General features: G+C 44.7%; 1 protein-coding gene and 1 long non-coding RNA gene across 11 annotated transcripts; one reads left to right on the plus strand and one right to left on the minus strand.

The window, feature by feature from the left end:
* Positions 1-359: 359 nt before the first annotated feature.
* Positions 360-21,857, minus strand: LOC144338718 (uncharacterized). 3 transcript variants are annotated; one of them, XR_013413041.1, is made up of 6 exons: positions 21,757-21,857; positions 9,319-9,939; positions 8,864-8,966; positions 7,683-7,986; positions 4,373-4,936; positions 360-602 (listed from the first exon to the last, which is right to left on the minus strand). It is a non-coding gene; the product is annotated as an uncharacterized LOC144338718 (long non-coding RNA). The 3 variants fall into 3 exon arrangements; XR_013413042.1 differs by lacking the exons at positions 7,683-7,986; positions 9,319-9,939; positions 21,757-21,857 and adding an exon at positions 9,165-9,308; XR_013413040.1 differs by lacking the exons at positions 7,683-7,986; positions 21,757-21,857 and having other exon boundaries at positions 8,864-10,118.
* PLP1 (proteolipid protein 1) lies at positions 10,122-25,953 on the plus strand. Of its 8 annotated transcripts, none has more exons than NM_001260539.2 (7): positions 10,122-10,289; positions 18,937-19,123; positions 19,819-19,975; positions 21,146-21,314; positions 21,784-21,857; positions 22,680-22,745; positions 23,860-25,937. In NM_001260539.2, exons 1-7 carry the CDS (start codon positions 10,286-10,288, stop codon positions 23,929-23,931), a joined length of 729 nt encoding a protein of 242 aa, NP_001247468.1. In that variant the 5' UTR covers positions 10,122-10,285; the 3' UTR covers positions 23,932-25,937. The 8 variants fall into 8 exon arrangements, 6 of the variants coding, with proteins under 6 accessions (NP_001247468.1, XP_077843693.1, XP_014983362.1 ...); XM_077987567.1 differs by having other exon boundaries at positions 10,127-10,289; positions 19,819-20,080; positions 21,784-21,890; positions 22,655-22,745; positions 23,860-25,953; XM_015127876.2 differs by having other exon boundaries at positions 10,127-10,289; positions 19,819-20,080; positions 23,860-25,953.
* The last annotated feature ends 756 nt before the right edge of the window (positions 25,954-26,709 follow it).

Consider the following 26,709-nt stretch of genomic DNA (forward strand, 5'->3'; position numbering starts at 1 on the left):
AAATACAAAAATTAGCCGGGAGTGATGGGCGCGCCCGTGGTCCCAGCTATTTGGGAGGCAGAGGCACAAGAATCACTTGAACTGAACCCGGGAGGTGGAGGCTGCAGTGAGTCGAGATTGCACCACTGTACTCCAAGCCTGGGTGACAGAGAGAGACTTCGATTCAAAAAAAAAAAAAGAAAAGAAAGAAAGAAAGAAGGGAAAGAAAAAGAAATCGGACGGTAGTGGCCGTAAAAGATGAACCGAAATCAGAAGTTCCTTAGGAGCCCAAATTCAGAACCACATGGAATTCTGAGCCCTCTCAGAATTCTCAGAAATCTTAAGGAAGACACTGGACTTCCCTGGTAAGGGATAAGATGGAGCTTGAACCAATTATATTTGAACTGGATGGACAGGATGACACTCTGCTGACATTTGGCTTGCTTGTGCACTTAGGTCAGGATAAGCACAGAGTAGGTGCTCAATGTTAGTTGTGTTTGAATCTTCATTTTGTTAACGTCTGTAGTATTCCTTCCAGAGGAGGCTGTAAGCTCTCTCAGAGCAAAGGTTGCATCCGGAAACCATCCCATTTCTTTATATTTCCCTCGATGTCTGGCAAAGTGCTAGACACAGGATAAGAAGAGAAAAGAAAAGACAAATGTCAGCAACTAAGTAATTTTTTTTTTTTGAGAGTTTTTTGAGAGAGGGTCTCACTTTTTTGCCCAGGCTGGAGTGCAGTGGTGGAATGAGGGCTCACTGCAACCTCGACCACTCGGGCTCAAGTGATCCTCCCATATCAGCTTTTGAGTAGCTGGGACTACAGGCACACCACGACACTCAGCTAATCTTTAAATTTTTTGTAGAGACAGGGGTTTCACTATGTTGCCCAGGTTGGTCTTGAACTCCTGGCCTCAAGTGATCCTCCTCCCTTAGGCTTCCCAAAGTGTTGGGATTACAGGTGTGAGCCACTATGCCTGGCAGCCTCTAAGTATTAACAGAGAATTGCTATTTACTGTGCTATGTCCCAGGCTGAGGGGGGATATGAACCCAATTTGGCTAGCTACAAAGCCTAAACTCCTAACCATTATGGATTATGTAGCCTGCTTCAGGACCCATCTCATCTTGCCTTGCCCCAAATGATCCTCCCCAGAACAAAGCATGACTGGGGTGCCCAGGGCAGGCCCACAAGATGAAGAGATTGAGGGCTGAGATGCAGAGAAGAAGATGCGTCCATAGGGAACATGATTTCCTGTGTGAGATTTCCCTAGCCATTCTCTTGGCTCACACCCCAAAAGCCAGCTTGTCTTGCCACGGCAGACTGCCCTTGCCTGTAGGGCTGCTGGATTCACTAATAAAAATACAAGGCACTCAGTTAAATTAGACTTTCAGACAAACAATGAGCAATTTCTCAGTATAAGTATGACCCATCCAGTATTTCGGATATACTTAAATGATTATTCATTGTTTATCTGAAAGTCAAATTTAATTGAGTTGAGCATCATGTATTTTATCTGACAACCCTACTTGCCTGGGCATGATATTTCAAAGAGCAGAGGAATGGGGGGCTTTTGGGATTTCCCATTTAGTGGTTTCAGCAAGGGGAACCTAACACCTGCTTTTGTTGTTGTCAGCCCTTGAGGCAACTGCTTCAAGCACAATGCTTAAGGCAGTGTTCCAGTGCTGGTGTAGGCTGACCAACTTGTTCTGGTTTTCTCAGGCCGTACCCATTTTTAGCACTGAAAGTCCCACATCTTGGGATCTCTTTGTTCCTGGCAAACCGGGATAATTGGTGATTGGTCACCCTAGTGATGGACATACCCAGAGGTGCTGGAGATGTTGGAAGACAACAAATACACAGAGAAACTGCTAGGTGTGTCTCAAAAAGTCTCAACATTTCTTCCAAGCACATATCCTTGGCTCCATTTTAAAGATAGGCAGGTTCAGGGGAAGTATAGGAATCCTGGATCTGAAAGGTGTTGGTTCTAGAGATCACTAAAGTTCAGCCTCTATTTTTTAAATGCTTATCAAACATTTGCAGAGATACTCTGTCACCTCATTTGGTGATTATTATTATTATTATTGTTATTATACTTGAGCATAGGCATTATGGTAAGAATTTTATGTTCAGTATCTTGTGTAATCTTTTTTTTTTTTTTTTTTTTGAGATAGAGTCGTTCTGTCATCCAGGCTGGAGCGCAGTGGCACCATCTCAGCTCACTGCAACCTCTGCCTTCCGGGTTCAAGCGATTCTTGTGCCTCAGCCTCCTGAGTAGCTGGAATTACAGGCGTGCGCCACCATGCCTGGCTAATTTTTTTTCTTCTTTTTTTTTTTTATTGAGACGGTGTCTCGCTCTGTCGCCCAGGCTGGAGTGCAGTGGTGCGATCTTGGCTCACTGCAAGCTCCGCCTCCCGGGTGGCTGGGACTACAGGCGCCTGCCACCACTACTGGCTAATTTTTTGTATTTTTAGTAGAGACAGGGTTTCACTGTGTTAGCTAGGATAGTCTCGATCTCCTGACCTCCTGATCTGCCCGCCTCGGCCTCCCAAAGTGCTGGGATTACAGGTGTGAGCCACCACGGCAGACCAACCTGGCTAATTTTTATAGTTTTAGTAGAGACAGGGTTTTGCCATGTTGACTAGGCTGATCTTGAACTCTCGACCTCAAGTGATCCTCCTACCTCAGCCTCCCAAAGTGCTGGGATTACAGGCATGAGCCACCACATTCGGCCTTGTATAATCTTTTTAATAATCTGTGAAGTCACCACTATTATTATTCCTTCTTCTTTTTTTTTTTTTTTTGGGATGGATTTTCGTTCTTGTTGCCCAGGCTGGAGTGCAATGGCACGATCTTGGCTCACCACAACCTCCGCCTCCTAGGTTCAAGCAATTCTCTCACCTCAGCCTCCCAAGTAGCTGGGATTATAGGCATACGCCACCATGCCTGGCTAATTTTGTATTTTTAGTAGAGACGGGGTTTCTCCATGTTGGTCAGGCCGTTCTCGAACTCCCAACCTTAGGTGACCCGTCTGCCTCAGCGTCCCAAAGTGCTGGGATTACAAGCGTGAGCCACTGCGCCCAGCTATTATTCCTTTTTTAGAGATGAAAAAATGAAGACTCAGAGAAGTTAAATCATTACACAAAGTCACAGAGCTGGTATTTGGTGGAGCTGATATCAAGCCCAATTGTGCCTGACTTTGGAGTCTATGTTATTAACTACTGTATTCCACTGCTCACAGAGAGCCCTGATCATCTGGATGTCCCACTTGATGTCTAGCTAAAATTCTTCATGCTGCAATTCTAACAACTTCCCCCTTGCTCAGTTATAAGTTATCAGTGGAAGAGGATAGTTACTTCCAGGAAGCCCAGGAATAACCATTCTCTCCAAACTCAGCTCTCACTGGGACAGCCAGCTCCAGTGCGATATCCACTAGCCACCTCCATGTCGCCCCTTTTGAGGACATTTGAGGACAGCTGAACAGCTCCTGCCCCCCATAATGGAGAGCTCTATTGGCTCTTCAGGCTTGTAGCTTAGGTTTAGTGGCTCTCTCTAAAGCCAGTTCCTTGGAAGGGGTCTCTTGGGCAAAGAACTGAGTGGACCCTCTATGGACAGGCAGCAGCAGTAGAGTCAGGGTGGAGAGGACATCCAGTGAGGGTTGGATTTTCTTTTGAAGGTTTCTGCTGTGAAGAAGGAGAAGAGGCTACAGGGAGCTGCTGCCACTGTACCCTTTGAAACCCTTCCAAGAACTGCTGGATTCAGCCTGTGGAAATAATTGCAGTGCTTTATAAATTTTGAAGGATTTTCAAGGATAACCTAAGGAGCATGTAAAACCCTCTTTGGAGGGTCCTTAGGGGGAATCGCTTCTTAGACTTTATGGTTTTGAACTAATTGTGCTTAAAAAAAGAAACCATTTTTCTCTGAGTGCCAGGGTGTGCACAGCCTAGGGAAGGGCAGGCCAGGATGCAGGATGCATTAACCCCTCCCTACTGTGGGGGCTGGAGGTAGGCGACAGCTCAGCAGAGCCTGCAGACAGCCTCAGCTCCAGGTCCCAGTGCCTGACATGAACTCTTGGCTATCACAGAGAAAACCCGTAGCAACAGAGTTCCTCAGGAAGGAATATTTGGAGGGTGGGGGCTCCCCAAGGTCCAAAGAGTCTGCTCCATCCTACTTAGAGGCAAGAGGAGGCAGCAAGTCTCTTCCCTCCATGTGCCAGGATATAGGCTGTCACTTGGGCGCATGGTGGTGGGGAGAGCAGCTGCCCAGGCCTCCTCCTGGGCTTGACCAAGAGGGAGGAGGAGGAAGCGGGGATGGCGAGCCTCAGCTAAGAAGCAGGGGCGGGGCAGGTCTCTGTGTGGGGTATTTGCTGTAAGCTCCAGCAACATAATCTGTGCTTACCTGGGAATGTGCAGCTCTCATCAGGGAGCACCAAGGTTCCCCTTCTTCTCCATCTTGGCTGCTGGCGGTTTGTCAAGGAAGGTACTCCGACCTCAATGTTAGACAATCTGCTCCATAGGAGTCCAGCTTTGATTTGAAGTGCCACCCACAGCCCAGAGTGACACCTTTCAACCAGTCAAGCAACCAGAGATGAAGGGCTTGGCCTGGTTTCACTGAAAGGGACAGCATATGATGGTGATGATGATCATGATGATGATGATGTTGGAGCGGGTGGAATCATATCTCTAAAAGGCTGCTCTGGGCAGTGACTTTGAAAGAAGGAGGCCTGGGCAGCTGCCAAAGCCGGGACCTTCAGAGACAGATGTAGTTCTCAGTCTTTGTGGGGTCAGTAGATGGGCAAGGAGGGGGCTTGTTCTCCTGGGAGGCTGACTCTTGGGCTAAGGACCTCTCTGGCTTTCAAGGGTTCATGTCTTGCCCTCCCACAGGGAGCAGCAACTATTCTTCGCCATCCAGCTGTGCCTCCAGAGAGGTTCCCAGGAGTCTTCTCCTCAGGCTAGGGGCAGCCTATATTTCACAATAGATCAGTGTTTCAGAGACACAGGCAGAAGGGGGTAGGCAGAGTGGATGTTTGTGTGAGGACAGTGGAGGCTAGCTAACCTGCCACGGCGACTGCGTCACTCTCATGATCCACCTGAGGTCAGTGGATTATGAGTAGACCCTGAGGGGCCTGCGGACTTCTGTCACTCAACCCACCCTGAAGGACTTTTCAAATGAGATTTTCAATAGAATAAGTCAGAAATGCATAAAATTACAAATTCCAACCATACTAAAGGGCATAGAGTGAAAAGTCTCCCTCCCACTCCACACCCCCAATTTCCTTCCCTAGAGGCTGTCACTCTTAGCAGGCTATAGGCATCCTTACAGAAACATCAGAGATTTCTCTTGGAAATATATATATTTTTGCTTCCCTCCCTTCCTCCCTCCCACCTTGTCTCTCTCTCTCTCTCTTTCTTTCTTTCTTTCTCTCTCTCTCTCTCTCTTTCTTTCTTTCTTTCTTTCTTTCTTTCTTTCTTTCTTTCTTTCTTTCTTTCCTTCTTTCTTTCTTTCTTTCTTTTTTTTCAGATCCTCTCTCTGTAGCCCAGGCTGAAATGCAGTAGCAGGATCATGGCTCACTGCAACCTCAACCTCCTGAGCTCAAGCCATCCTCCCACTTCAGCCTCCCAAGTAGCTGGGGACACAGGCATGTGCCACCATGCTCAGCTCAAATTTTTAATTTTTTTTGTAGAGATAGGGTCTGACTGTATTTCCCAGGCTGGTCTCAAACTCCTGGACTCAAGCAATCCACCAGCCTTGGCCTCCCAAAGTGCTGGGATCATAGGTGTGAGCCACTGTGCCCACCCTTTTTTTTTCCTTGTGGATCAGCCTGAAGCATAATTCTGATGGCTTCTCTTTTCTGTTCAATTATGCACAAAGTAGAGGAAATAGTATAATAAACCTCCATGTACCCATCTCCTAATAATTAGCAGTATTTGACCAATGTTATTTCATCTAACCTTGTTACACTAAAATTTTCTGGAGTGAGAAAACCCCAGGTATCATAACATTTTATCTATAAATATTTCTGTATTCATATCTAGTGGATAATGACCCTTTTAAAAGCATAATCACCTTGTTATTATCACACCCAAGAAATAGAACAAAAAGTCCTTAATATCCTCTAATCTCCACTGACTTTTGCTGACTAATTTGGAATCCCACTGATCCCACAAACTGCAGGAAGTTTGCCTCTGCCCTGGGTTTCAAACAGGGGCCTCCTACTTAACCTGAGAAGTGTAGAAGGTTGAAAACTTGGGCTACAGCAGCCTGAAGCTTGTCCATCCTCCCCCTGGCCCCTGGCTGTTGTTGCTCAGGGCAAAGGCTCTCTATTCACACATTGTTTCACAGCAGAGCAATCTCCCAAGCAACTTCCAAGCAATAAGAGTCTGGAGACAGGCATTCTCTAGAGATGGCTCTGGTCTTTGCTTGCTAGGTGCCATTGGGAAAGTTGTTTCAGTATCCCATCAGTCAAGTTGAACAAATAACGTTGGTTCCCCAGAAATAATACTAGTTTTATTTCTACTTTGCTCAGAAATCACATCAAACAAGCACCCTCTCTGTAGGGGCAACCCTGCAAAAGTTGGCCAAGTTTTTATGGTGGTGGAGGTGGGTTCTGTGGACAGCTTGTTTCTTCACATTGCTAGTAGCTATGTGGTGCTCCTCGGGCATTCTTTACCTGAGATTTTTCATGTGATGATTTTGGCTTCCAGGCTACTCTTTACTCCATCCCAAGCCACAGGCATCTCCCCATCACAAATACCTCTCATGGCCTGCCCCTATCCATCCTCACACTGTTCCTTGAACCTTCAGGAAAGGCAGAAGATCACCCTCCACTCTCTACCCCTGTCTGCCAGCTCAAAGTATGTGACATCTCTGGCCCTCAGCCCACGGTTCTCTTGGCCAGAAAGGCATAGTCTAGCCAATCGGCATGAAGTTGGGTGTGGAAAGTTCTAGCCACAAGTACATAGGACATAATATACTGCCTGCCTGCCAACCAGCCAGTCTTCTATGCCAGGGCTAGGAAAGCTGTAAGACGCAGCCACTTGCCTTCCAAAATTTGGTCTGAGAAGACATTATCCTGGGAATGAGAAGCAAAGCCTCAGCTCTAGAAGCCCAAATGATAGCAGATGACCCCAGGCTCTCACTGGTACTGTGCCTTCTCTCTTCCCCTTTATGCTCTTCTCTGTGCTCAGGGAGAAGTGGGCCACTAGATTGGGCACTTGAGCCCTTATCTAGTTTTTACTGGGAGAAATTCACCGGACTTCTCTGAGTTTCAGAGTTCAGTCTACGCAATGGAGCAAGGAGAACCCACTTGTTCTGTGGCCTTCAATAATCTGATACTATGGGATCATAGAGCAGAGAGTGGAGGTAATATCCAAATGTTTTTGAGTTATTTGCAAGAAAGCTGCACAATCAAACCAAGCTATGATCAAGGGGGACCAGATTCTCTGAGGTACCATCAGAATTGCATGAAGCAAACTGTTTACGAGTTTCATACAATCCTGCATTGTTCCCGCAGGCACCCAGTACAGGCAGCAGGCTGCCACCAAGAAGTCTGGCAGTGCCCTCTTGAGGAATCCCTTGGCAGTGCCAGGAGCCCAGCTGGACTCTGGAGAATATTTCCCAAGGGCACCCAGCAGAACCAGTGGAAGCAGAATCACAGAAATAGGTGGGGGTATGTAGATAAAGGCCTCTGGAGGACCTGGGAAGATACCTTATGAGGTCTGTAGGGAGCCCTCAGGAAAGGTCGGCTGATGAGGTACTGAGGCAGAGTGTCGGGGTGTAGAGAGCAATGAGAATACACTAGATTCTAGGGAGTTGGGAACCTTAAGGCACTGGGATGAGTGAGACACAGTCACCTGGCTGGATCCCTTTTCTGGCCCTGGGCACAAGAACAAGCATAAGAACAAGGTGAAGACAGGGAATGTGGAGAGAGAGAAAAAGAAGGAAATAGAGAGACAGATACACAGAGAGAAACAGAGACAGAGACAGGTAACAGCGATAGAAAGAGATTGAGACTTGGGGAGAAGATAGAATGAATATTAAGGCAATGGAGATGGAGGAAAGGAGAAGAGAAATGTGTATTAGGGGAATGTGGTTGATAAATTGGTATCTGTAAGTTTATTGGGAACACATATTTTCTTTCCAGTAGCATTGCTGTCCCCAGAGCTGCTGCTGAGAACTCAGGGGAAGCTTTGTGAGAGGGCTCAGCCTGAGTGATGTCTCCTGTGTGCAGAGCTGTCTCATCTATTCGAGCTGTGAAGGATCATTTGTCTCATTCTCTAAATCTGAACTTCCAAAGTTTGGGCTCACTCCTGCCCTCTGATGAGCTGAGGAGACACATTTGGTGATTTCTTGCCCTTGATCCTCCCCCTTCTCCAGGGCCATTCTGACAGTGACCATCCAGAAGTTTATTGCTGGCACAATCCCACAGTTGAGCTTCCAAAGCAGGCATAGTCTATGGCTGGTGAGCAGGGCTGGGGAGGGCAAGGGGCCCTAGGACCCTTTTCATCAGTCACATGGCCTGAGTCTGGTCTGCTCTGGAAAGCTACTACTATACCGTTTTGCAAGGGGCAGCATTTCCAGAGATCCTTTTTCCTTGGGGTTGATATAAGAGCAAAGGATCTAGAGTTCTAGGACTCTAAGCAAGCCTCAAACTGTGCAAGATTTGGCCCCCAGTGGGCCCACAGGGGCATCTGCCGAAGACTTGCCCATTTCCTAACAGCAGAGCCCAAGCCAGTAACGTGTCCAAGGTCACAGCCCAAAGAGAAAACTGTAAGACACAATCTTGCCTCTCTCCCTCCCACAGGAAGGTACTAGTTTCTGCTCAGCATCTCCCTCCTGTTCTCTCCTCTCCCAAGGCAAAACCACAGGAAAAATTCCAGGAGACCATACCTTCCTTCTCCGGAGTCTTCCAACAGGTGCCCCTCTTATTATATGCCAGCCAGTTGTTTTGAAGGCCATCCATGGGAGGACGCTGGCCTCTAGGTCAAGGGAGCTGTGAAGGGAGACAGGACTGACAAGTAGCCCAGACAGACACTGCTTAAGATTCACCTGTTCTAGAAAACCTTCCTAGGCTGATCCCATCTAGCACTGGGCATTTAAATACCTTCACAGTCTTTAGAAATAACTTATTGCTAAGGCAGGTTTTATATAGTATTTCCCTGTTTTTGCTGCTTAGCCATTTTTGTCTTACCGATTCTTTCTCTGTGACAAGGACTATATTTCATTTCTCCTCTCCACCCTCACTGCCACCTGCTGCTTCACTCTAACCCACTCCCTGCCTCTCGCCTGCCTGGCTTAAACTCTCTGATGAAGACATTTCATTTTCAGGATGGAATACTGACTACCTGATTCCCAGATCGTGTTCTTGACTTGTCTCAAAGTCGATTATCCTCCTTGGAAATCACCCACATCTTCAACACTGGCCTTTTCTTTAACCTAGTCTGCGAACTTGCATAGGTCTTGCCCACTTCTGAGTCTTTATTATCATAGCTATAAAGTTATTACAATCCTAGCCTCCCCCAGCCTAATCATAATCTGTTCATCGAATTGACAGCCTGCATTTTGTCTTCATGCAGTTGAAACTGAGAAGGATTTGGAGGAAATTTTCTTAAAAGACAATTTTTTCTTCTCTATTGTATTCGTAGAGCTGGGCGGGGCGGGGGGGGGGTGAGGAATGCTTATTTTCCAAGGAATCGGGAGGGGAAAAGTGGAGAGGGCCAAGGGCAGCTAGGAGTGATGTGGGGAGCTGGGGCAGATTTGGAAGGACTTTGGGAGCTAACATCTAAGTTTTTGACTCTGAGCCCCTATCGGGGCTCTCACTTCATGGCTTCTCATGCTTGTGCTGCATATCCCACACCAATTAGACCCAAGGATCAGTTGGAAGTTTCCAGGACATCTTCATTTTATTTCCACCCTCAATCCACATTTCCAGATGTCTCTGTAGCAAAGCGAAATTCCAGGCAAGCCTTAGGGAAAAAAGGAAAAACAAAGAAAATGAAACAATTGGCAGTGAAAGGCAGAAAGAGAAGATGGAGCCCTTAGAGAAGGGAGTATCCCTGAGGAGGTGGGGAAAAGGGGAGGAGAAGGGGAGGAGGAGAGGAGGAGGAAAGCAGGCCTGTCCCTTTAAGGGGGTTGGCTGTCAATCAGAAAGCCCTTTTCATTGCGGGAGGAGAGGACAAAGATACTCAGAGAGAAAAAGTAAAAGACCGAAGAAGGAGGCTGGAGAGACCAGGATCCTTCTTCCAGCTGAACAAAGTCAGCCACAAAGCAGACTAGCCAGCCGGCTACAATTGGAGTCAGAGTCCCAAAGACATGGGTAAGTTTCAAAAACTTTAGCATTGAAGATTCAAGCGGACACAGGAATTCACAAGAGAATTTCCAACTTTGGGGTTCGGGGGTTCCAATGGTTTAAATGAGTCGTGTTTTGGCACTTGTTTTCTTTTTAAATTCCTTAACATTCAGTTAGATTAACTCCTTCTCCGCTGTACTGAGCGTGATGCTTTATTACCAAAGAATTCCAGCAGCACGTGGAGAGTCCCACAGATCCCTGGAGAGAGTGCCCAGCAGGATGGATGTGGTCATGTGTCCTCCTACTCCCTCACTTCCCTCTATCTTCTCTTTTCCGTTGGTTCCAAGGCCCTGGTAACAGTCGGGTCAGCTTGCCCTCCTGGTTCTGCTGGAGACCACTGAGCACTGCCTAGCCCTCAGATGTACAAAATAACTGCTTGCTTGATGCAAACGTTGAACCGTGTTTGGCATCGATAGGAAGCTGGGGATCGAGCAAGCTGGACTCAGGCTTGGCTATGGCTGAGGAGGCCATTCTCAGGCTCAGGAAATGAAAGTAAAGTCCTCAATGGCTTGACCATGGGAAACAGATATGGGTAGGAGAGTGTGTGTGTGCATATGTGCGTGTGTGTGCACCTATAGGAGTGACCATTTCTAGCAGATATCACAGACATAGTTTTCCTGAGGGCTCTCTGCTGTGACAAGGAGGCTGCTGGGACATTAGAGTTCTTGCTAATTTGACTGAGTATTGAGGGCTTTTCTAGGTTCCATGAACAAAGACAGAAGCTACGAGGCTCTGGTGGTAGTTTCTACTCAGAGTAATGTGTGCAGAGCACAAGGGTCTTTGTCCCTACTGGACTCCACAGAGCCCTGTAGACATTGTTCACATTTGGCAAAACAAAGATAGCAGCTTAAACACATACTAAATGAAATGAGACTCAGTTGTCCCATGTATTCCCTATCAAATGTAGCACCCAGTAGACAACATCCACAGAGATCAATTTGCAATTATATTGAGGTGGTTCAGCCTTTAGGTTGTTTCATCATGAAACACAGAAAGAACACTTTGAAGCATGTGTTCAGGTAAAACAGGAGGGAGAGCACCGGACAGGGAGTCAGAAAAATCAGATTCAAATCCCAGATCTGCTACTTATGAACTATGTGACCTTGGTCATGTCACTGAATCACCACTTCCTCATCTGGAAAATGGGGATAGCAATAACTACTTTGTCTACTTTCAGGGTTGTGAGAATCAAGTAACAATAATGTGGAAGTCCTTTGAAAATGGGCAAGATCTATAACAACTGTAAATCATGATAATAACTACTATTAGACAATAATGTGTATACAGGCTGACTCTTCCTCTTTCCAGGATGGTTGGGTTTTCTTTGCGTGCTTGGGTCAGAATCATATGACCAATTAAGTGTGGCCAGATGAGAGGTGAATGTTGGAGGAACTCAATTCCTGCCCTGGGTAACATCAGGAATCCTATCTAATGTCAGCCTAGCTGATTGGATAGGTTGTGCATTAAAAACAGAGAGGGAGTAAAGAAGAATGTTGAATATTACTTCCTCAGGGGATGAAATCCCTGAGGAAAGACAGGAACAAATAAGGTGACCACAGGGACAGTTGCCTGTTATGGAGGCTGGATGGTTTCCTCCAGAGGAAGATTGCCACAGATAAGGGCACCATTGAGGATGCACATTGGGTCCCCAGTCCTAAGGGTGGACGATACTTGGGCCAGGTACATATGATGGAGCAGCCACTGAGTTTTCATTTATTCAATAACAGAGTATCTAAAGTACTTTGAATTATAGATGATCTCTAACAAGGTACCGGACTGCCACTACTTCTGATGTGGAGTGCACTGCTGTTCAACAATTGCAGTAAACACATTATATCATGGAATCTGGGATTGGAAGGAACTTTAGAAGTTGTCTGAGCCAACCTTCAATGCGGGATTCATTTTTACAACAACCAGTTAAATGTTCATACAGCCTCTGCTTAATAACCTCCAGGAACAGGGAACTTACTACTTCAACCATATAGAATCCCTTAAGATTGGAAGCAAGGAGGAACACTAATTCAGTAGTGTTTGTACAAAAAGTTTATGGGGAAACTGATAACTCATTAATTTTTGCCTTGATTTGGAAGGGGAATGTTTCAAGTGAGTCTTTGGGATAACGATGGAACCAGAAAGGAGCCAAAGAGCAGTAGCTGATTATTCTCTGCTCAGAAACACAATGCCATTATTGAACAGCAAAACATTGTCTGCAAGCCTGTTGTCGTCTGAGAACAGTGGCTGTTACCCTGGTAACCAGACTGTGATGCCTCCATCCAAAAGTGGCTGTTTGCCTAGCAGTGTAGTTTTGGCTGGCTTGGAGTAAGTGGGTGTAGCCCAGGCAAAAAGTGTGGCAGCAGAGTCGGGGTCCAGTTTTATAAAATGCCCGAAGACTAACTGAATCCCATCAAAATGGCAAGAATGCCCCAAGAATGCCAGCAGCCAAAAATAAACCAGATCCCAACCGGCATGTTCACCTAGTCTTCCTGGAGACACTGACTAAAATAATCAAGTGCAGCCTTCCCCACCTCACTTCTCTCTTTGGCCGTGCAGAGCCAGAGGAGTCCTTGGAGAGCCAGGCAGATTGAAAGGTTTACCCTGCTTTCCGGGGCCTTAGGCTTAGCTCTGAGCTAGGAAAGCTACAAGTTTACTTAACAGGCTGATAGCTAGAACTGCTCTCTCAGAGCGATCTGAGTAATAACAACCTCAACCCTGGGAGGTGGGTGGGAGGGGAAATATAGTCTCCAAACCCATTAAGGTAGAACTCCAGCCAGTAACATCACTTTCCCCTGTTGCTTTTGTCTCTCGTCCTGAAGCTTTGAAAGCCATCCCCTGGGTACAGGTCTTTGTCTTGAAAAAAAAAGCAACAGTAGAAAAGCAATAGTAGAAATGCCTTCCCTGCCCACAGCACTTCAGGTCTAAAGAAGACCAAGTGAGGACAGTCACATGATCAGGAAGGGTAACAGCAGCCATGGTAGGTGAATGGAGCAGCCTTTCCTTCCTTTTTTGCTTTCAGAGCCTACTCAGTGCCAAACTTACATCAAAAGCTCAGCAAGTACTGATTGATTAATACCTCTTGGCTACTGCAAAATGGCCCTGAGGGCTATCTCTCAGCTCTGCACTGGCCTCTGAGCTGTCTGCCAGGCAGGGCTCTAGAAGAGAGTCCCAAGGAAGAGAATAAGGTTCCCCAAATCAGCTTCACACTGCAACTAAGGAGAGAGGAGGAAATGGTGGGAGACTGACCTGAGGAACAAGGTATGGCTACTATTGTCTCTAGTACCAGTTACTTCCCTTTCATCTTCCCATTTGTGGGCAAGGTGGAGACAATGTGCCAAGGATAAGTTTTAACAACCAAAGTCCTACCTCAGCTTCCCAATGCTTGCACATAAATTGGAATGTGTACATCATTCATTCTGTGTGTGTGTGTGTGTGTATGTGTGTGTGTGTGCGTGTCTGAAGAGGAGTGGGGAGTATAGGAAACAAGATGGTCCAGATGCTGTTGCCTTGGTAATACTAAAACTGTGTCCAAAGAGGAGGCTGAAATTCCTTTTTAGTTAACCTTGTCCACATGATTTGACTATCCAGCAGGCTTGGATTCCCAGGCCCTAGAGGTTTCGGGACAGTTTTCCAGCACTTGAATGTGGTATATAAGTGCTGATATCACAAGGGATATGTAGGAAAGACAAGATTATAGGCAGGGCATTGTCTGACCAGGACAGGGCCAGAAGCAAAAGTCTTTGTTTGTCTCTGGCACCTCTTGATAATTGTTGTTTTACTCCTAGAACCCACCCACTGATCCCCATCCATCCCTAGTACCAGTCACGGCTACTCTAGCATTTCAGCCTTGTCAATCGCTGTAGGCCCTGATCAAGGAGGCCTCTGTTCATGGGGTGAGGTTAAGGGGTGGGTTCTGGGAGGAGGGTAAGACTGTAGTGCAGATTCGAGACCTAGGGAGATGGGGCCAGTTTCTCACTCAATGAGCCTGCCTGTTGTTTAGCTCTATTGTATACGGTTCTTCTATCTCTCCCTTTGTCAGCTGGATTCAAGGGACAGGCTGGGAATTGTGCAGGGTACAATTGGTCTCTTTCTACCATTCCTTTCTATGAAAGCCCTTCCTCTCCTTCCTTTGATGAGTTCCCAGATTCACACTGAATTTCCATCATGGAGCTGGTCCTTGAGGCGGGCCCAGGGCATGGGAAAGGAGGGAGGGAGAGTTGGGAGCTCTTGGCGCCTGCTTAAAGAGACAGCATCAGGATCAACACAGTCCCTTGATGAACCTGGATCTGTGTAAGTCACATTGGTTCTGTTGATCTGTCAGACCCCTGTGAAGAGCACTGATGAGAAGGGCTTAAAGTTGGAGTGTCAACTATCACAGATTGATTAGACTTGTTTTGGGAGTTTGTATACAAATGTAGCTGACCATGACATGATCTGTTCCCTTTGCTTACATTTTGCCCACACGACTTCGTTATATCCATTTTAACACTTGCTTATATGTGGCTTTGGATTTTGATTCACAGATTCACAGTTTGTTTGCCCCAACAGGATTTCAAGTTTTCTAAAGAAAGGGACTGGCCTTTTAATTCCCTTCTGTTTCTCCTAGTGTCTATGTCACTGCTAGTGTGCTTAATCCTTGTACTGAATTCACATAAACAGAAATGAAAGGAAAACACTGGAGGGGGTCATTATTTTTCTCTATGACCTCTCATCAAAGTTAGGCCGTTTAATCCAATTGAGTTGCATTGAGAAATGTTATTACTATATGGTTCTTTTATGCCAACTCTCCCATCTTGCAGTCTGTACTTAGACTGGAAATGTGAGAATGTCTCTTGAGAGAGCCAAGGAACTTCTCTAGAATTCCTTCCAGCCTTCTTGAATCAAACTCACACCCTTTCAACCAGGAGGGGTTCTGAAATGGAGAGTCTTTGGCTTTAGGCTATTGTTCACACATACCCACGGACATTTCTTGGACTGTGAAAAATCAAAGGGAGCCCAATGGATCTTTTCTCAGAATGCTTTGATTGTTAACTACTTTGATGAAAAAATAATTTCTTGTAGGCTCTGAGTTTTTCTCAGTTAGAATCTAAAATCTGATTCTTGCTTGGACAGACTGACTGAGATTCTTCACTTCTGCTGAACTTAAATGCCCCCAAAGCACTTATCTAGGTTGTGAAGAGATGAACATCTGATGCTTATGCTGATATTACTGAATTGTTTATAGCTTAATAGTGATAGATTTATCTAAAGTCATTTATTTCAGACTACATTAGAAACTCATTAAAGCCTACTTCCTTCTTGTCCCTTGCTTTGAGCTGTAGTGGAGCAGAAAAAGGGAATGCTAAGTTTTTAAAGCTCTAAGAAAATAGAGGAAAAATGGATGTAAAAAGAAAGGCTATGATCTGGTGACTCAGAATTGCTCCTATGGCTTAGCCATTTATCATCCAGTAAGAACACAATCCATGACACTCTCAGGTCATTTGGATGATGATTGAGGGATCAGATACACTCAAGAGGATGTATCTCTTTGCAACCTCATCTTTGCAACCCCATCTTTGCAACCCTGGAGGTGGCATCAGCTAAAGCTTAAAGTGGAGTTCTCTTTTGGCTAGCAAGAGTTCAAGTTCCTCCATCCCTGACCATACCTGCACAACAACTTAGCCCTTCCCGGATGAAAATGCTGGGGTGAGTGAATAGGCCCAAGATGGTCACTTGCTAGGGTGGATGGCTCTTCTTACCCTCGGCTAAACAAACAGTCCTGCCATTGTTCCCTGGGTCTGACCCCCTCCCCACCCCCGGGCCTGCAGGCCCCTGTGGAATACCAATCAGGCTCCTGAGATCTCAGGAAAGAACAAGGCTTCTTTGTCCGGGGGAGCGATGGAGGGCTCTGTCCAAGCCCTGACCCTGTGCTGGGGAGAAAGGGAACAGTGGGGTCACTGACCTTCCTCTCCCCCTATTCCCAGGCTTCAGAGACTTTCTTTACTAGAAGAGTCTAAGAGTTTGGGGGTGGGGAGGAGTTGGACAGGCAGAGAAGGAAAATGGCAGTACTGTTTACTTCCAAGCTCCTTTTCTTGACTTATAGGCTGAATCTAGTATCTTAACCTGTTGAGAAAAAGGAAGATCAATTTCTGGAATGTTTTCTGAGAACAACAATCGATTTCAGTTGTTGCGTTTTTCTCTATGGTACACATGTGTGTATGTGCAGATTTGTACACATGCATGCACGTGCGTGTGCACACACACAGGCACATCCATGGGCCAGTTCTGAAAAGACACTCTTCCCAAGCACGTTTGCAAAGTTCATGCTGAGTAAACTCAGCCTCCACTCACAGCAGCACAGCTACAGATTGCTTCTCATAGAGGCCAAGTTTCCTGGCAGCAATGCTTTAATTCTTGGAAAAGGAAGTTCTGTTTCAAATGTTAGCTGCTTACTTTGTTTGGCTTGGGCTTCTGAGCCTCATCTTTGGTGTGACACACAAGTATCTTTGAAGAAGAGCCTCTTTGAAGGCCAGGAAAGGGCTGTCATTTCAGGAGATGGTGGGTAATAGGACTCACTCCTTTTGTGTCTCTGAGAACAGAGGCAAATGCCTCTACCTCAATTTTCCCATGACAGAGATAATTTGGTCTTTCCAAATCTGTTCACATTGATGCAATTCAGCCATGCAAATCACCAGGTGTTCAAGCTCTCTGGGCTAAAAACAAACTGTAACTAATGTTAACAGAATCAGGCAAAGGAGTCCCCTTTCCCCGGTACCCTATAGAAAAGTGAGTGTGGCTTAGAGAAATGCTTGAATACAAAAATCCAAGCCTAAGTAATTAATACAATTTATTTTTATTGTACAAGCTGTCACAACCTGCTTATTCAAAAATAGCAGCTTCCCAGTACATTTGCTGAGTATTTGTGTGTGTGCATGTGTATACTGTGTTTATAGATATATAACATCAGTGGGTGTGTGTATATATATACATACATATATTTATATATATACATACATATGAATTAAGACATTTTTTCTGAAGAGCTTAACATTCTCATTTCTTCTACATTTTAGGGATCTGGCCAAGAGGCCAGAGGAAGCCATTGTTTTCCTCATCTAGTCAGTCATCTACTTGGCAATTGCTAAGTCTAAGATGTCTCCATATGACATCTTAGAGCATGGGACTAGTACTTGGAACACAGCTGCTTTCAGAGCCTGTGACTTCTTGTGTGCCTTTCCTGTTTCTCAGCAACACTGGCGTAGGGCCTGGGATACCAGGTCTGGGGATCTCAGGGACTCTTAGCACTTTAAGACACATGTGTTCCCAGGCCCTGGTGTGTTCTTCTAGTGCCAGAAAGATGTTTCATGCTTTGCTGACTTTGTATAAAGTCTGTTTGTAGCTGTTTTGACAGAATCTCAGTGTGTAACTGAGCGTGGGGACATTAGCCAAGCTGCATTATAGGAGGACAACACCACCATGCAAAGTGTCTAAAATCATGAAGCCTGCATTTTTATTATTGCAAGTAATATCAATCTTCCTATTTTCATTTCTTGTCCTGCGCTAGCTCCCTCCTGTTTGGACTACTCCTCCCATATGTAAACTAAGAAGAATCAAGCATTCCTTGCAACAAATACACACGATGCTCAAAAATATCCAGGAGCATGCAATTTCCAAAGTTTCCTCCACCTGGAATGTTCTTCATGCTAAAATCCTGTCTGACAATACCAGCATCTCTGGCCTGCACTCATCCCTTCCTGGAACTCCTAATGCATTTACCCTCTCTTACCACTTACTTGGCTGCCTGAATTGTTAGTTGAAAATATTAGGTCTACCTAGCTAATTCTTCCTCAGGAAATTAAAGACTCCCATATGGCTGAGTCTGTGTCTTTTCTCTCTTCTTATCCCATATAACACCCAGCATAATGCTGGGCATATAGTGAGTATTCCATAAATAGTTGATGAATGACTAAAATAAGTAAGCAAACAAACAGACCAGAACAATAAGAAAGAAGAGACTGATTTCATAATCTCTCTGGCTTGCTATTTGAATTGCTGAATTATTATTATTTATTAAATATTTTTAAAATTCTGACAATAAAAGGTAAGGATTTATTTTCTTTCTTTCTTTTTTTTTTTTTTTTTCCTTGAGACAGAGTCTCACTCTTGTTGCCCAGGCTGGAGTGCAATGGCGCAATCTTGGCTCACGGCAACCTCCGCCTCCCGGGTTTAACAGATTCTCCTGTCTCAGAATCCTGAGTAGCTGGGATTACAGGCATGTGCCCATGCCCAGCTAATTTTTGTATTTTTAGTAGAGATGGGGTTTTGCCATGTTGGCCAGGCTGGTCTCGAACTCCTGACCTCACGTGATCCACCCGCCTCAGCCTCCCGAAGTGCTGGGATTACAGGCATGAGCCACGGCTCTCGGCCAAAGATTTATTTTCAAGGATGAAACAAAGTAAGGATTCTGGGTCAATCTCACATGCAGAAAGCCAAAATCTCTAGCTGCTCCTGCTTTTTGACTCTGGGGTACCCACTGTCTCTAAGCCTGTGAGCACCGGGCCTGGCTGGCCTGGCAGAGAGGTTTGAGTGTCATGAGCTACCTACTGGATATGCCTGACTGTTTCCCCTTCTTCTTCCCCAGGCTTGTTAGAGTGCTGTGCAAGATGTCTGGTAGGGGCCCCCTTTGCTTCCCTGGTGGCCACTGGATTGTGTTTCTTTGGGGTGGCACTATTCTGTGGCTGTGGACATGAAGCCCTCACTGGCACAGAAAAGCTAATTGAGACCTATTTCTCCAAAAACTACCAGGACTATGAGTATCTCATCAATGTGTAAGTACCTGCCCTCCCACACAGACCCATCTTTTTTTTCCCTCTCTCCATCCTGGAGATAGAGAACTCTTCAGTACCTTAGTAACTAGCAGGGGACTGGGGTGGAGCCAGAGCGGATTCCTGAGTCTTCCCTCTGTGCAGATCTCTCCTGCTTCACATTCGAAGCCCATTCATTAAGAACAGGTCTGCCTGCCTGCCTGTCAGCCCCTCCCACCCCCGCCCCTTGTTTTCTTACACGTGTTCTGACTTCTGCTAGATGTAGTTAATATTGCCCAAGTTGGAGCCTTCAGTGTAGTAGGTATGGAGAAGCCAAGGGAGGCACTAAGCCTCTCCTATTCCTAGAACAAGTTAGGCTCCTGTTCCTTCATCCACATTTCTTCTTGTCTAGCTCCCCACTCCTGTGAGGTAGCATGTCTGAAGGGTCGGGCAGGGAGAGTAGGTCCCTGGTTCTCCAGGTCCCAGGGTAAGCAAGGTGTGGTGGGAGGAGCATATGTTTCTGGTCACATACACCCTGTCTTCACTTATTTCAACAAAGATAAGGTGAAAGCATGCAGAAGGAACCTAGTGATTCCTCTGGAGAATCCCTAGCCTTGTTAAGGTGCTCGCTCTGGTGTATACCTCACTTATGTGGGGAAAGGAACCAGGTCTTCAATTAATAAGATTCCCTGGTCTCGTTTGTCTACCTGTTAATGCAGGATCCATGCCTTCCAGTATGTCATCTATGGAACTGCCTCTTTCTTCTTCCTTTATGGGGCCCTCCTGCTGGCTGAGGGCTTCTACACCACCGGCGCAGTCAGGCAGATCTTTGGCGACTACAAGACCACCATCTGCGGCAAGGGCCTGAGCGCAACGGTAACAGGGGGCCAGAAGGGGAGGGGTTCCAGAGGCCAACATCAAGCTCATTCTTTGGAGCGGGTGTGTCATTGTTTGGGAAAATGGCTAGGACATCCCGACAAGGTGATCATCCTCAGGATTTTGTGGCAATAACAAGGGGTGGGGGAAAATTGGGCGCGAGTCTGTGGCCTCGTCCCCACCCAAGGCTGGGTCCTCTCTAGGGGCCTGGCATTTGAGTGAGGAAGCGATGGCTGCAGCCGAACGAGAAGGTCAGGAAGAACGTGGTGCCCAGCTGGCTTAGCCTCACCTTTCAAAGGTTCCCTAAGCAAATTTCTTCTCAAAACGGAAAGCATGAGTTTTGTGGGATGCTTTGTACAACCAGACCATTTCTAAGCCATCTGTTGGTATCCCTTTACTCCCTTCCTAGCAGGGACCACAAGAGAAGATCTAACTGGACAAGAATCTAAAATGTGATTGAGACTTGGGCACCTGATCTGAGAGGGAGGATTGATAATAAAAATTAAATAATTGACTCCAAGATGAAATTTACAATATTCTGGGATCCTGCGCTGTTGGAGGTCCCAGAGGGCATTGGAGTAGGTTTGCATGTTGAATGTTTTATCATTGCCTGAGGGTTATCCATGCTTTGAGTGAGGCGCACATTTGTTTTCAGTCTCTGGAGTTAAAGATCCTTTGGGGGCTGAACATGTGTGGGTTCTAGCAATGTCTTTTTGTGGCCAGCAGTTAGCTTAGAAAGGTTTTGTATCTGAAATTTTAATCTCCTATTGGCTTTGTTCAATGACTAGGGAACAAAAATGTTCCTGTGGCAAGGAACATTTTCTAAGCTCAGCCTAAGGCACAAAACGGCACGACTTTCTTTCAAGATCTGTTTTGATTTCTTTACACCTTATCTGCCCAAAAACATCCTCTGAAGCCTCTCTAACCCAGGGATCCTCCTCACTCCTCCCCTACCCATTCCCCCCACCCTCCGTCATGCTGGGGCCAGTTCTCTAGTAGATACTGCCAATGACCCTTGGCAGAGGTGCCCTGCTCACTAATTTCATTTGAGGGAGAGCCCTGGAACCTGGTTTCAATGTCTGGCACACGCCACTCCAGGATCTCCCAGTTTGTGTTTCTACATCTGCAGGCTGATTCTGATTTCTAACCACCCCATGTCAATCATTTTAGTTTGTGGGCATCACCTATGCCCTGACCGTTGTGTGGCTCCTGGTGTTTGCCTGCTCTGCTGTGCCTGTGTACATTTACTTCAACACCTGGACCACCTGCCAGTCTATTGCCTTCCCCAGCAAGACCTCTGCCAGTATAGGCAGTCTCTGTGCTGATGCCAGAATGTATGGTGAGTAAGGGCACGGGTGCTTTGGCTCTCCTACCCACTATGGAAGCACTATGTATTTGGTTATTTTCTTAGTGTAAGGAGGGTGGTGATTACGAGAAAAATATAAGATGATGAATGATTGGGTCTTAGTTTATTAATCCTTCCTACTGAAACCAGAGAGGTTTCTTCCCTGGGAAGGGAACTTGGAAGTGGTGGCAGTTTTCTTGGCTGTTCACGTGGACCTACTCTAGTTGACTGCTGTTCCCAACCCCAAAGCAGCACATTTCAATAACAAACACAAGGTTTCACCATTGTTCAATACCACCTTCTCTTTTTTGTAAACCTGTAGAAAAGAGGATCCTGATTGTTGGTAGAATCCAAATTTACAGCCAGGATAATTAGAGATGGAAGAAGGGCTCTGGGGGAAAGTCTCCATGTGGCCCCGTAGCTCCATAAAGCTTACCCTGGTTGATGTTTGTGTCTTACTTAGGTGTTCTCCCATGGAATGCTTTCCCTGGCAAGGTTTGTGGCTCCAACCTTCTGTCCATCTGCAAAACAGCTGAGGTGAGTGGGTTATTTGGGTTATTTTACAAGGGAGTAGCTAATACCATACATATTACACCCATGGTCTTCAATTTTAAGGACTAAAAGTTTCTCTTTGCTGGATTTTGAATTAGCCGATTGCCTTCTACAACATATTGGCTAAGTATGCCTGAGCCAATGAGCATAGAAGGTAAAACACCTGTTTTCCCTAGAGCTGCATAGAAAGACTTCCTTTCCAACCCTTCCCCTCTTAAAAGAGAAGTTTGTAGCTTTAGGTAAAGATAGAGCCTGATGGCAAAATCCCCCACATGAAAATTTTCATTCCTTTAGTTAAAAACCGTATCAAGAAAATGGGCTGTGCACAGAGGCATTCATAGGTTTTATAAAAACATTTTCAGTTTGGAACTTCTTTATCTCAAATGAGAGGTAAAATAAGTACATTTGAAAAGGAAAGCACTGTATTGAGAACAGATATTATATACAAATGAAGCAAGGGGAATAAAAGTGAATCCTGGGGAGAAAGGTAGTAAATTATTTCTTTGAAAGCAAAATATTGACTTTAAATTTTGGACCCCTGGGCACAACTGTAGGGAACCAGTTCATTATTTTGGAGTACTATGCTATTTCATGAGTATTCTGTGTTCTGGGTGTTATGGGCAAGGTGCTATGGCGTACACTGAAGACTGGGAGGCCCACATTTAGGGAAGTGAAAACTTAGTTAAAGATGTAGAATTAGCACACAAGAAAGATATCAACACATTCAGAAAGCTGTATTCATGATTTACACTGAGGCATATTATTGCTGTTGCAAGAAACAGTTCTTCCTCTTTCATTTTCCTGCAGTTCCAAATGACCTTCCACCTGTTTATTGCTGCATTTGTGGGGGCTGCAGCTACACTGATTTCCCTGGTGAGTTGAGTTTGAATGATCTTGGCAAGTAAATAGGACTGAGATAGTGTGGGTACAGCTATTCTGAAAGGCAAGAAGGTAGACTGCTTCCATCCTTGAAATGCTGGAGGGAAGCTTCTGGGAAAATAGCAAAGGGTAGAGGCTCCGTACTTCTACTTGCACTGGCAAGGCAGAAAAACATCACAGATTAGATAGGAACAAGAAAAGTGGTATGAGGAAAGAGGGGGTAAGAGATTCATAGATACAATGATAATATTTAGTATTTATAGAACATGTAATGTTGCCAAGTACTTTGCAGTCATAAATTACGGTTAATTCTCAATACATTTTGATCAGATCAATGACAAAACACTGAAACATCACGAAACATGACTTGCTATAGCCTGGAATTCTATATACTATCAATATGAATCCACCTTAGATACTCTCCAATGGATTTAGTTACTCATGTGGAACTACTGGGAGGACCTCCTAACATTATTAGAATTGTTTTGACTATAATACAACGCTATGTCCCAGGTCTTGCTGATAGTGTTACAGTGCCCTGTGAATGTAGTGTGCTCATTGTGCAGATTAAAAACGTAAGGCACTGAAGGGTGAAGTGATTTATCTGAAGTCATTTTATAAGCAGTGATCAGACAAGATGAGTTCACAGAACTCCTGGCCCCTACTGCTAAGGTTTCTATACAGAGTCAAGTAATTTCTCATCTTGTAAAATAAATTGATTCATTAACCAGGAGAGGGCGGTACTGCATGATGTGGCTGTGTGTCTACAGCAAGCACCCTATGACTCTAAGTCACTCGGACATACGGATGTGGCAAAGCCCAAATATTGTTCACTTCCCTGAGGAAAACTCAGTGCTAGATCAAACAGAGGTGTTGAATAAATCTTTATGATTTGATTCTCTGGGCCTGGGCCGTGAGACACATCAGACTTCCAGTCAAGTGTATATGGAGAAAGCCAAGCCTGGGATGTACTATTTTTTGCAGAGCAGGAGTTTTTCCCTTATTTAGTTATGATTTTATTTCTACCCTTCCTCATTCCCAAAGGGATCTGAGGAGGGCATTCTTTCTTTTCTACTCTCATTCACATTCTCTCTTCTGTTCCCTACAGCTCACCTTCATGATTGCTGCCACTTACAACTTTGCCGTCCTTAAACTCATGGGCCGAGGCACCAAGTTCTGATCCCCCATAGAAATCCCCCTTTCTCTAATAGCGAGGCTCTAACCACACAGCCTACAATGCTGCGTCTCCCATCTTAACTCTTTGCCTTTGCCACCGACTGGCCCTCTTCTTACTTGACGAGTGTAACAAGAAAGGAGAGTCTTGCAGTGATTAAGGTCTCTCTTTGGACTCTCCCCTGTTATGTACCTCTTTTAGTCATTTTGCTTCACAGCTGGTTCCTGCTAGAAATGGGAAATGCCTAAGAAGATGACTCCCCAACTGCAAGTCACAAAGGAATGGAGGCTCTAATTGAATTTTCAAGCATCTCCTGAGGATCAGAAAGTAATTTCTTCTCAAAGAGTACTTCCACTGATGGAAACAAAGTGGAAGGAAAGATGCTCAGGTACAGAGAAGGAATGTCTTTGGTCCCCTTGCCATTTATAGGGGCCAAATATATTCTCTTTGGTGTACAAAACAGAATTCACTCTGGTCTCCCTATTACCACTGAAGACAGAAGAAAAAAGAATGTCAGAAAAACAATAAGAGTGTTTGCCCAAATCTGCCTATTGCAGCTGGGAGAAGGGGGTCAAAGCAAGGATCTTTCACCCACAGAAAGAGAGCACTGACCCCGATGGTGATGGACTACTGAAGCCCTAACTCAGCCAACCTTACTTACAGCATAAGGGAGCATAGAATCTGTGTAGACGAAGGGGGCATCTGGCCTTACACCTCATTAGGGAAGAGAAACAGGGTGTTGTCAGCATCTTCTCACTCCCTTCTCCTTGATAACAGCTACCATGACAACCCTGTGGTTTCCAAGGAGCTGAGAATAGAAGGAAACTAGCTTACATGAAAACAGACTGGCCTAAGGAGCAGCAGTTGCTGGTGGCTAACGGTGTAACCTGAGATGGCCCTCTGGTAGACACAGGATAGATAACTCTTTGGATAGCATGTCTTTTTTTCTTTAATTAGTTGTGTACTCTGGCCTCTGTCATATCTTCACAATGGTGCTCTTTTCATGGGGTATTATCCATTCAGTCATCGTAGGGGATTTGAAGATCTTGATTTGTTTTAGAATGATGCACATTTCGTGTATTCCAGTTTGTTTATTACTTATTTGGGATTGCATCAGAAGTGTCTGGAGAATAATTATTTGATTATGACTCTTTTTTAAAATAGGAAAATTGGACATTAAGCATCACAAATCATACTAAAAATTGGCTAGTTAAATGAATCTATTGGGATTTTCTATAAGTATTCTGCCTTTGCAGAAACAGATTTGGTGAATTTGAATCTCAATTTGAGTAATCTAATCGTTCTTTCTAGCTAATGGAAAATGATTTTACTTAGCAGTGTTATCTTGGTGTGTTAAGAGTTAGGTTTAACATAAAGGTTATTTTCTCCTGATATAGATCACATAACAGAATGCACCAGTCATCAGCTATTCAGTTGGTAAGCTTCCAGGAAAAAGTACAGGCAGAAAGAGTTTGAAACTTGAATAGCTCCCAGATTTCAGTCTTTTCCTGTTTTTGTTAACTTTGGGTTAAAAAAAAAAAGTCTGATTGGTTTTAATTGAAGGAAAGATTTGTACTACAGCTCTTTTGTTGTAAAGAGTTGTATTGTTCTTTTCCCCCAAAGTGGTTTCAGAAATATTTAAGGAGATGTAAGATCTTTACAAAAAGACACTTGATACTTGTTTTCAAACCAGTATACAAGATAAGCTTCCAGGCTGCATAGAGGGAGGAGAGGGAAAATGTTTTGTAAGAAACCAATCAAGATAAAGGACAGTGAAGTAATCCGTACCTTGCGTTTTGTTTTGATTTAATAACATAACAAATAACCAACCCTTCCCTGAAAACCTCACATGCATACATACACATATATACACACACAAAGAGAGTTAATCAACTGAAAGTGTTTCCTTCATTTCTGATATAGAATTGCAATTTTAACACACATAAAGGATAAACTTTTAGAAACTTATCTTACAAAGTGTATTTTATAAAATTAAAGAAAATAAAATTAAGAATGTTCTCAATCAAACATCGTGTCCTTTGAGTGAATTGTTCTATTTGACTTCACAATAGAAACTTAATAATTGTACCTTGTTCAAGGAGCTCATTCATTTTTCAGGTCATCCAAGTCATTCTCATAACATTTCTCTGAAATAAATAGTAGATGAATAGATTACTTCTATTTTTATAGTTGAAGACACTAAGAAATAGAAGCAAAGTAATTTGCCCCAAAAATTCAATAAGTACATGTCTGAGCTTGTGTTAAAACACAGATGTTGAAATCAGTTTATTGCCTACTTAAAGGTTTCTTTTCTCTTCGAAGTTGGATTTTAGAGTGTTCAGAGTCAACCATGGTTACTTTGTCAATACCATAGTGGTGCCCCAGTTCCCGGTGCATTTAGATTTAAGTTATTGTTACCTTCTCTTTAAATGGTTTGGATGTTCCAGTAATTGTCCCTTAGTAATTCATACGTGACTAATATTTAGTTTTATTTGAATAGTACTGGATGGAAGGTTGAGTACTTAAAGGACAGAGCAGGTATGTAAAAGGCAATGTAAATGTAAACAGGCTGTGGCAGGGCAGTACTAAAATAAATTAGTGACACCTACCACCCTGGATGGCCAGCCTACTAGCTCACCGGGGACATAGCATTAAAGCCCTTTCACAACCCTAGGTTAGAATTTGGCACCGTTGGACAGCACTCTGATGACCAGCTTAAAGAAAGCTGACAAAATCAGCTGCAGATTCATTGCCCCATAGTTGCAGCTGACAAAAGATTGGAGA

This window comes from Macaca mulatta, chromosome X (genome assembly GCF_049350105.2).
Source record: "Macaca mulatta isolate MMU2019108-1 chromosome X, T2T-MMU8v2.0, whole genome shotgun sequence".
Lineage (NCBI taxonomy): Eukaryota > Metazoa > Chordata > Mammalia > Primates > Cercopithecidae > Macaca > Macaca mulatta.

Bases quoted from the DNA above. Each gene is read 5' to 3' on its own strand.
- PLP1 (XM_077987567.1), top strand. The intron at 19,124-19,818 runs GTAAGTACCTGC...CTGTTAATGCAG, and splicing joins TATGAGTATCTCATCAATGT to GATCCATGCCTTCCAGTATG. The intron at 21,891-22,654 runs GTAGCTAATACC...TGCAAGAAACAG, and splicing joins TTGGGTTATTTTACAAGGGA to TTCTTCCTCTTTCATTTTCC.